This window comes from Malurus melanocephalus, unplaced genomic scaffold, assembly GCF_030028575.1.
Source record: "Malurus melanocephalus ecotype Western Australia unplaced genomic scaffold, MMel_1.1 scaffold_166, whole genome shotgun sequence".
Classification (NCBI taxonomy): domain Eukaryota; kingdom Metazoa; phylum Chordata; class Aves; order Passeriformes; family Maluridae; genus Malurus; species Malurus melanocephalus.
The window spans coordinates 823,192-834,363 of record NW_026623398.1 but is presented as its reverse complement, the minus strand read 5'-3'; the positions used below and the strand labels follow the sequence as shown (position 1 = coordinate 834,363).

Sequence of the window (11,172 nt, the reverse complement as noted above, 5' to 3'; positions counted from 1 at the left end):
AAATTGCTGCTCATGACAGCTTCCTTCAGGATAGGGAAAAACAAGACTATCAAGTTTATTGTGCATCAGTAGGGTTCCCAGGTTCCGTAGTCTCAGGAGGATACCTATGAGGTTTTGGAGTTATCAATACAGAGAAGCAATGCAACACAAAGTGTTTATGTTTAGAATAAATCTTAATAATCAGGGATGTTAGGAAGTGGGTACCCATAGCAGAGAACAATCAACCACACAATGGAGTGCTTTCCAAACTATGTTCCTATGGCAGAGCACTTACRGTGAGCTAATATTCAAATTATATCTTGAAACCTTGAGTTAACAACTCACAATAACAACAAGTTTAATTTTAGTTTTAGAGATATTCTGACTTCTTTATGCCTTAAAATATCCCATGAGTTTTTCATTAAATTCTGAACACTTTGATAAACAGGATGTATAAAGCTTCTTGTAGTTCTGCAATTCCCAGCTATTTTTTTTCTAGAATTAAGACAATGTGGTTCTGTACTATTGTATGAATAGGCTAAGAGGAAATGGAACATAAAATCTTCCCTTTGTTTCCATTCAACCATTTAGTTTTGGGAAAGGATTATCTCCATATTCTTTTTATCATTCGCAAAGGGCCTGGCTAATGTACTTTGGCTAGCACTCTCTTCTTGAACAGCTCTAAGAGAATGTACTTAGCTGACTTGGACACATGGTGAACTCATTTTAATATACATTTCTTTTATTTTGGCACTTTATCTTCAAATTCAGCACATAGCAATTACAGACTATTATAGAACTGCGGCCAACTCTGGCTCCTTAAGTGAGCCTGCATAGGTCACATGTTGGATCYTTCTGCATTCCCAAATAAAATATTGCTATTAGACAGTACTCAAGATGAAAAACCCTCTGCCTAGAACTGGCAATGAATTTTACATTCAGGAATGCCAGAAGCAATTATAAAGAAATTGAGCCCTGTTTTAGGCTGAACTGCTCCATTTGCAGCCACTGGCAGCTCTCCAGCAGCATGCTTGAAATGTTATTAATCAGGGTGGCAACTATTTGTTCACCATTAGGGAGCCCAAGCATCACAATGCTGATCAGAGCTTCACTGCAGACATTCATCAGACTTGTAGGGTCTTCAGCAGCTGGCCCTCAGTCTGTGTAGGGTACAGTGTTGTCTCCTGCTTTGGCATCTCTGACATCTTCCTGGCCATGGCTTCCAGTTAGTCCTCCATGGCACCTCATGTTTCAGTGGCCTTGGGTCCCAGAATTATAACAGACTTCCAAAGCAGTTTGGAAAGTTTCTTTAAAACTTTTTTGGGACCTTTTGCAGTCCCAGTCTTGAACATTCACAATTTAACATCCTTAGGACATATGGTGTGCATGATGCTCTGCTAAGATTTTATCAGATGTACTCTAATTTTAGACAGCATTAATTATATGCAGCTTTAAACAAAGCAATAAACACCTAAATAAAATTCCTTTCTCTAAATTGACTCTCCTGCRGGACTTTCTCAGGGTCTCTTGATTATGTGCAACATAAATACAGGTTATTTTGTAGCTGCATGGATTTCTTTCTCCTTCCAAATCATCCTCATTAGCTCTTTCTTTGACCCTCTAAATTTGTGTAGTCAAAAAAGACAAAACAAAATCCAACAAAAATGCAATTATTTTCTTTAAAAATATTAGCTCTTTATTTCTTCTCCTGRCTTTAAGACTCAAACAGCTGCCTTGTTAGCATGTTCTTATGTTCTTTTTGAGGGTCTTTGTGATGTCAAACCCTATTTTTCAGTAGAAAAACTGCATGTTCTATGCTTCGGCCTAACTCAGAGTCCTTAGGCATTTCATGGAAACTATTTTTTAATGATAGTCTATTCTCTATAGTCTGAAAAGGACGTGTGCATATATATATATATATATATATATATATATACACAGAGAGATATAGTTTGTCCTCATTGATAGAATATGGTTAACTCTACATTTACTAAACAATTCCACGATTTTGAGAAATGCACTTGTAACTTAATGCATATAAAGATGCTTCTCTCAAGTTACTGTGATAAGATATTATTAGAGCATGGAGGGGTTTTTTTAAGGATATCTGAAATGAAGCAGCAGAATAACTAGCAATGGTTGTGCATTGCCATTAGAAGAATAATTCRTTTAAAAGGCAGCAAGATAAAAATAGGATTGTTATCTTCCAGTGAAAAAACTTCCCATTTCAAAAAACTTTCAACATATTTTGAACATAATTCTTTTTATGCTCAATATAAATAAYATTTTTTTGCACTTCCCTTCTGAAGCCACACACAAAAAGAGTTTAATTCTATACACAAGTACTTGYCTTTATTATATCCCTCTCTATCTCTGYAAACATTCAAGTGAGGGTTCACATCACAACCTGAAGACCAATAGATTTACATTTAGACAAATTCCCTCCTCAGGAGAAGATTTTGTCTTGGTTGGTTTTTATTGGGTTTTTTTGGTACAGCTCAGGCAATGAACTGAGCTTCAGCTCAGGCATATCTGTGGGCTGCAACTACTTCAGCACAGCTAAACAAGAGGCATTCTTTAAAATAGTTCTAAGCCTACTACAGACTTTGTAGTTCAAAAGAAACATTTTCCCATTGGGAATCAAAAAGTGGTCAATACAGATCTGGAAATTTTGAGATTACGTTTCCTGATGAAATGCTCTCTTGCATTCCTAATTAATTAACCACATAATTTCCTAGGCTGAGATTAAATGAATCTTTGCTGCTGAGTGAACCCTGAATGGATGAGGGCATGAACAATTAGTTCTGCACCAAAATGTGTGTACAAGAATTGCACTTGGAATGAATGCTGTGAAAGAAAATAGTCACATAAATACTGCAGTGTCCTGCAGCTGACAGGGATACAATTTTTTTCACAGATGAAGAAAAAAGACACAAAAGAGCAGATTTGCCCTTTCCAATGAAACAGCAAGTACAATACTCACAGTTCAACAGAGGCYTCCTCTAACCTACAAACTTTCAGCACATCTTTGTCAGCAATGAGTGCCAGGGAGCAAGTGGCCACCTCTGCTCCCTTGCCTTGTCCCAGAGGACTAACTGGGATGAAGGAGATAAAGGACAGGGAATGTGATATCCAGTGTCTTCTCATTAATCCTCTGGTGGCCCTGTGAAAGCCATTAGCAGGGAAGGAACTTCCAGAAGAGCACATGGAAGAGCCCTCAGCAGTTTAAGCTGCTTAAGCTAATTTACCATGATAATGAAGTACAGGTGATCCGGTTGTATTTTACCATAATTGTTCACAGGACTGGAATCTTCTGCAGGGACAAGCTCTGGGAGAGAATCTRATTGTGTTTTAGCCAGACTCAAGGCTGTTAAACAGGCACCTTTCAGTTATGTGTTTTGGCAAACTTGGCTTTATTCTCCTGTGTGTGAATAATGGTATTACTGTGGTCATTATATKCAGTGTCAGAGTCACAGCGTGTAACTCCTGTGCTCTGTTGGCCTTGGAGCTCTGCCAAGGCCCACCCGAGTGGAGCCCTCACCATTGGGGTGGGTGGCTCACACCACTTGCTGTGAACCCAGACAAAATACAAATCTTTACTCCCTGGCAATCCTTACAGCTTTTTACAGCTGYGTTCAGACTCAGAACATTCAAAGTTAATCTGGAAGGGCAGGGTTACACTTCTTGTGCAGACTAATTTATAACTGATTGCATTCACAAAGCTATTTARATTACTTTGTCCATGACAAATTTCAAATTTTAGACAAACTCATTACCCCGTATTGAAGACATCTCTGTAAATACTGCAATGGCATTCAATTTGCCTTGAACTTCCAGGAGATATCCATAGACTAGTCAAATACCAGCAATTAGCGAAGTATCAGGTAAAGAGAAAATCTGTTCTTGCACAGAACTTCTTAAGGCTAAATACTGAAGTGTTGGTAAACCTGCAGTGTTCATCACTCACAGAATCTTAAGGGTGGGAACATGMTGACCGTCTGGGAAGCATTAGCATGGTCACAACACAAGACAGCCTCATTCATTTAAACTTGATTTAAAATGTACTTTAAGTCTCAGCAACACAAAAGAAATTCACAGAAAATTCACAGAATTTGAAAAAYGATAGTTCCAAGAAAGCTTACATAATTAAGAACATTTTGTGTTATGCTCATACCACTTCACTTCACATTAAGATCTCCTGATATTTTTATTACTTTATAGCAGTACAAATTCAGCTTGTATGGTCAATGACAGACTCACCTCCCCAGCGCTCATCACACACTGTGAACAAGGTGGTTTTATTGGCTAATCCTGGGAACACACTGCTGCACTCCATAACAATAGCCTGAGGAATCATTATGATGCAGGACACAATCCAGATAATTATAATGCTGTTCCTTGCTCGCTTGGCTGTGCTTTTAAACATCAAAGGGTGACAAATTGCATACCATCGATCCAAAGCAATGCAGCTGAGTGTTAGGACAGACACAGAAACTGAAACTGTCTAAAGAAAAGGAAAAATGCAAATAAAAGGGTTTTTTCTCAGAGTTTCAAAAATTATTTATTGTACTTTTCCCTCAGATTTTAAAAAATTATTTCTATTTTCAACATATTTAGTCCTTCATCTGCAATTGTTAAATAGACTCCCAGAAAAAAGTATCCTTTTAAAATCACTTCTTACAGAATTACAACAGATATCTGCCATACTCCTATTAGAATCCACAAGACAATTCACACATTAAGATGCTGACTAAACCCCATAGGTTTAACAAAACCAGACTTTGAAATAGCAAATTAATTCAACTGGGAATTTACAAAACTTTACCTGAAAAAAAACCTTTTAAAACATCAGACAGCAAATTAGATTTTTTTTTCTCTGCAGAAAAAAATATTTTTTGGTTTCTATGTTATATTTGCATGTCAGTGCTATAATTTTGCTTTCTTTCTTTCACAAGAACAATGAAACGCAGGATCTCATGAAAAAAGTCCCCAACAACAATCAGTTTAAGTCAGACTAAGAYATTTTACCATTTGTTCAGTATAGGAAATAACCTATCCCTTCAGTTTTAATCTATATGCTAGGTCATCACTTCACTCACACTTTAGATTTTCTTCCACTACAATGGAGGTTTAAAAAAAAAAAAAAAGGTTGTGACTTTGATTGTTTCAAGTAGAGGACATAGCTGCTGGAGAACTATTGCCCTTGCCAATGTGGGTCTTTGGCCATAGAGGTATCTTCTAAAAATATAAATTGTGATGGAGGCYCAGACCTGATGATCTGCATACATTCTGAGTACTGCTTAATTCTTCTGAATTATAAYGACTACAAAGCAAAGCACTTGTCATTCCAGTTTGCCCAGTCAGTTCATCCGAACACCTATTCTTAGAAAAGGTATTTGTCAAAYATTTTGAAAAAAATTATTTAGAAACTAGTTAAGTCCATGGGTAAATGAGTTGCAGCAATTATTGCTTAAGGCAGACAAGTCCTAGTGGACCTGGATACTTTGACTGTTTCTGAAGAACACAAAATCAGTAAACACACAAAAGAAGACCAGACTGACTTCAGAGGTTGGATTCTTTGTCCTGGACACTTGTGTAGCTGTTTAGATGCGCACAAAGAGAATATTAATAATTTTATTTCTATTTACAAACATTTTTATGGCTTTACATCCCTACTGAATCATTAAAAAGATCATGAAAAGTAAAGAGCATCAGCCAAATGTCCTAAAAAGTAGTTTGCAAAAGTCCRATCATCAGATGGATTAAAACCAGACTTTATTAAGCATAATCATATTCCCAAGCAGGAATTTCAGGCCTCAGCATGTACTCTGAGAAAGCTACTCARTATCAGGCATAGACATTCATTGGATTAGCAGTAATARGAAGATGCTGTTKTTATTTCTGGTTTTCATAATGGGTMATGTGTACACAAACACAGAAAAATAWTACCTGTAAGTAGGGAATCACTTTACAGAGGGTCTGCCCAAAGAACCACGTTTCTGTGATGTCCACAACCAAAGTTGCTGGAAGACAAGTAATGGTGACCAGAATGTCAGCCAGAGAAAGATTCACTATGAAATAGTTGGTAACTGTCCGCATGTGATGATTCTTCCACACTGCAAGGCAAACTGAATTTGGAAAGACAAGTTAGTGAGCTGGAAATGACTCAGRAAATGCTTTAAGAAGGAGACACTTGACTTTGTTGAACTAAGGAAATGTTTGTGTCCTTTGTTGAACACAGAGTATTTGAATAGTTCAGTGCAAGCACCATGTGTTTTCTTTTAAAGTGGAAGCAAGAGAGTACATCTAGAGAGATTATTCKTACACAAAGAAAGCTTTCCACAGACTGCAGCAAGGGAAATAACCCAATATACAAAGCATCCTACTTTTCTGCTAGTTTATCTTCACTAACTACTCACACAACTTTCTTCAYGTCTCCTTCGAGGCATTGGCTCATCTACAACAGTACACATCTATGTTTGTAAAAGTTTGTTTCCTTATGATAGTGCGGTGCTTAAACCAAATTGCTACAACACAGAATCCTGTAAACTGTACCAAGACAAATACAATTTTATATATTTTTTTTTCTGGATTTAACATATCTATTGCATCTGCAGGTAATTTGTGACAATTTTCTGGGTAACTGTGATTTGAAGTAAGTTAATAAAAGTAATTTTTGCTCTATTAAATATGTTGCATGTTTGATGATGGTAAAAAGCAGCRTGCAGCAGGAACTTTATAAGATTTGCCTTTAAAGCTTGTTTTGAATATTTTATGTCTCTCTTTTTCAAACTGAAAGACTTAGAAATGAGGCAAATCAGTCCTTTAAAATTATTACAMCAAGTTCATAAGGTACTAAATTAAAAAAGCCATAACTAAGTCTGAGAAAGTAAATTTAAAATGATTTTGGAACACAAACCCTGATGGTAGCAATCAAAAGCTTTAGAATTAYTGAGATTTTTAAATTCAGTGACCCAAAGATCTTTAAAACTGATGCACAAAATTTTCCAAAAACACCACAATACTTCTTGTAAGACAAGAGTGCAATTCATTGTACATCAAAGGGTCTCCCTGCAAACAATTATTCATCCATCATGCAAATCCAGATGAAGATTCAAAGTCTCCTTAATCTGTCGGGATATAGCACAATGCTTAATTTAAGTATATTAAACAGATCAGAGAATGTTAAAAAATTGAGTTTAAAAGGTTCTCAAGAGGTTGCCCAAATCTAAAATGGAATCTGCCAGAGTTAAGCCACTCTCTTATAGTCATTAAACTAGCTAAAACAGCTGGAAAAAAACACAAAGATGTTAAGACACATAAGCTCTTGAGATCAGATGCTTCTTTAGATCYGAAGAAGGATGATGTGCCTGAAAGCTTCTGCCTATCTTTCAGCCGTATCAGTTGATCTAGTAAAATATATTACTTCATTCCACAAATCTTGTCTTAAGCCTTAAAAGCAACACAACTACAGCAAGACTACAGCTAAGCACTTGTTGGCAAGTTTACATTTTTATATCTGTTATATTTGAAGATACCACACATCTCTTAAATGTGTTGCACTGTTTAATTATCTACAAAAAAAAAGAAAAATTCTTCTCATGTCTAATGTACTTGTATTTTGCTGCTATTTATATAATATTTTTTCTCTTTACATAGGCYGGAATGAGAAAGTTTTTTCCTGCAGCAATGCTTCACATATGTAAGGACTTTTGTTACATATTACCTCAGAACTTCAGAGCTCTTTATCTTTTACTCTCAGTCATTTATAGAACATCTGCAACCATCCTTGTTGCTGYTCTCTGGATATCATCAGACTAAATTGAAGCTTTCTGGTGAGAATGCACTGACCAAAACTGGTAGAATACTCATTCAAGATCTTAACAGAGCTGTGCAGGAGCTGAGATAGCAGTACTTCATGAGGGTGATCTTTAGACATTGAGATTAGGACACAGAGACTAGGCCACTGAGGTGGCCTTCAGTTTCTCTAAGATCAGGTGATTTTATTAACTTTAAGATACAGATTCGTCTAAAACTTCTGTTGTGATGCAACATATGTTCTTCATATATTTTAATATGTTGCAGAGATAGCTCTGGATTCTGTAGCTTGTATAAATTTAATTTTTCTATATGTGAATCATCCTCATCCTCTTATAAATGCAAATGAAAACCTCTCTTCAAAGTTCTTGTAATGGTTTTGAAGAAAATACAGGATACATCTCTTTTATTGTTTTCTTCCTGAATTCAGAATTTCAGGTTTTCTTAGTTGCGGCCTCAGTTGTCAGAAAAGTAAGGCTTACAAATTAAAGGCTTAAAGGAAGCATAATATTAATTTTATTTTCTTCCCATTTAGAAGATTTAAAGTGCCTACCAAAATAATTATTTCCATAGCATTGCATAATAATTACAATATAACTAATCCAAACTTTCTCATGGTCATGGGGTCACGACAGTCACAGTCTATAGTGCAGAGGCAGCACMTAACTGTAGGGAAATAATACATTGCTGCCCCTCTGGAATGTTGTTTGCAGTTGGAAATGCAATGCTGGGGGRAAAAAATGCAAAAACCATTTCACTGTCACTAATTTTAGTACTTAACTATAAAAATTTGTAGATTTGGGCATTTACTTATGGCTGGTTCTCTTTCTTAAGTGCAATGCACATTGAAAGTATGGTCCTATCTTTTACTTAGGCAAAAGTTGATATTAATGTTGACAATGTTTTTCTGCACTTCTTATTCCTTTTACCAACAGGGTAAAATTAAATAAAATRTTCTTTAAAAGTTCAGAGTTTGGCTACTTTTTTCTCAAGCCATGGTTTCAACAGTCCTGCATTTTACCCAATTCAGACAAGTACATGATTTTCAGCCATGGATTTCAGATCCTAAAGGTGCAAGGTTTAAGCAGATTTGTTTGGTCTTTGACCAGGCCTAATCCCATTCCAGTGCTGGCCCATCTGGGGAAAGACCTGAACACAAACATTATTTCTGGTAAAACAAATCCATTAGGATGACAAATATGAGGTCAATCTCACTGGCAGCCAGTTRTATCAGAAATCAATTCCTAGCATTCTGCATGTTGAGTTCAAAGCTGTTTATCAGTATGACCAAACGAAACCTTGTGATACCCCAGAGATCTGAGAAATATTATCATTTTCATCTTTGACACAAAGAAAGGAAGTGCAGAACAGAATTTGTGAAAGGCCATACAGTAAATCAGACACAGAATGAGAAACCTGGACTCCTAATTCCCAGYTCTGTACTAAACCTGTGGGATCAYACTGGCTTAAAAATGATGGAATTTAGATGAACTTCAGTATTTGCTATTCCTCGGAATAATATGAAAAGCTATGCTTCTTGTTACTCAGGGTGTAGCAGTGTGCAGAAAGACAGTGTACAGAAAGCAGCCCTGAATTCCTTTGAATTCTAATCCATGGGGGTAGGCACCTGGACGATGAAAAAGCCCAATAGTTTTCAAGCATAGAAATGTAAGATAATTTGTTACTTTATATTTTTCTGCCCATATTTGTGTATTTCCCCTTTTGACTTCTACTCTGCTTTGAAGCATAAAACATTTTCCATTCTTTTTATGGTACGTACAAGAGCACCCTAATCAGCTTTAAGTTTGCACACTAACATAATAATTAAGTATCTCAGAAACTCATTCCATGAATGTATAAAAAATAGATTGTGAAAAAAAAAGCCTTTGAAGAGGAAGTCTTTTAAAACCAAGTCAGCTTTCTCYGCCCTTGTTGCCCTTTGCTGTTTGCAGTACTGTTTTCAACCTGCCACAAGAACTGGCGATGTTTTCTCTCAGTGCAAGGTTAAAAAGCTGTGAGGATCTGCTACAAGTTATTWGAATGAGGCAGAATTATTGAAAGACATAAAGAGGTCCTAAATGACATAAAGTTAGTTCAATACATTCCTTCCAGTCTGGCTTTCTGAATTTGCTGCAGTACAAGGTTATTCAGTAGCCTTGGACAAAAACTTCATTGATARTGTTCTAGCAGCTCTTTGAGAAAAATTCTCCAGCCTGTGCACAAAACCTGCTGTTTTATAGGCATGAAAAATAGTTTAACTACGCCTCTGAATATCGTGCAGCTAGTTAAGTGCCAGAACAAAAGAATTTCATATACTCTCCACTTGGACTCCTTTAATCACCCATTTTCATCTCAGACAGTTTTACAGAGACGCACTCAGCTCACATATAAACCCCCAAGTAACATGCGAGGGAAAGAAAGCTCCCTGGAGTGGAAATGCCATCTGCCTACCCAAACAGAAATAGCAGAGAGCTGTGACTTTCCACTTACTTTGGAGAAGAGATGAAAGGATAAGAAAGGTAGTAAAAATTCTCAGTTGGGAGTATTTTACCAAGCAGTACTTCAAAATTATAAAACAGGAGATGAGGCCAGCAGCAGCCTTCCCAAAATACTTTGGGAGATACCACAGTGTTAGCAGGATACCAGTTTAGTGGTGGCCCAAGCTGAGCTCTTTAGACCTCTATTAAAAATCTGTGAAATGATAAAAATAATTGAATAAAACCTCAATTTGACATTATATGCAAAGCTTTCATGCAACTTTTGATGTTCCTAGCTATAAATAGGACTAAGAAAGTGAGGAAAGTGGTGTTAACACAGGCATTGAAGAAAAGAGGATTAGAATTAAAAAAAAAAAAGAGAGAAATTTTAAAAAGCAGTTCAGAAATATACTTTTGCTGTGCATGATTTTCCCTGCTGCTAGCACTCTAATGGAACCTAATTACCTGCCCATTATTTTCCACATTTTTGCTTTTATTTTACAAAACCACTCAGAGTTAGAGTTATTGCTGCAAGTGCAATACGCAGGGCCCCTTTCACAAAGAGCAACTGTTTTTCTAATGGCTGTTAGACTGTCCCAGCTCCTTCATCTCACCGTGGGCTCTTTTCCTTTTCCAGACTCCAGCAGAGCTTTAAGCAAAACGCTTGCTGTTCCCATCTCTACCACACGGTGTCAGTGAAGGCTCAGAAACCAGCTGGAGTCACCAGACTGAAAGAGTTTGGAAAAAATTGTGGAGGCTTTCCCCAAGACAGGACAGGTCTGTGAAAACGAATCTGGTTTCTGGACCCATCCTCCAAACAGTGACGATCTCCCGTTCCCCAAAAAAGTCTCATAGGAAAGTCCCAGCAAGGACAAAAAAAAAAAAAAAAAAAAAAAAA

At 36.7% G+C, this 11,172-nt stretch overlaps 1 protein-coding gene across 1 annotated transcript in view; it reads right to left on the bottom strand.

Annotated features, from left to right (window-relative positions):
* The window catches only part of HCRTR2 (hypocretin receptor 2), a 32,028-nt gene that overhangs the window by 12,138 nt on the left and 8,718 nt on the right, over positions 1-11,172 (bottom strand). Inside the window, exons 3-4 of the mRNA XM_057372190.1 lie at positions 5,929-6,107; positions 4,240-4,483 (exon numbers count right to left, since the gene is read on the bottom strand). Coding sequence (XP_057228173.1) covers positions 4,240-4,483; positions 5,929-6,107 — 423 coding nt within the window. The remainder of the gene's footprint in view (positions 1-4,239; positions 4,484-5,928; positions 6,108-11,172) is intronic.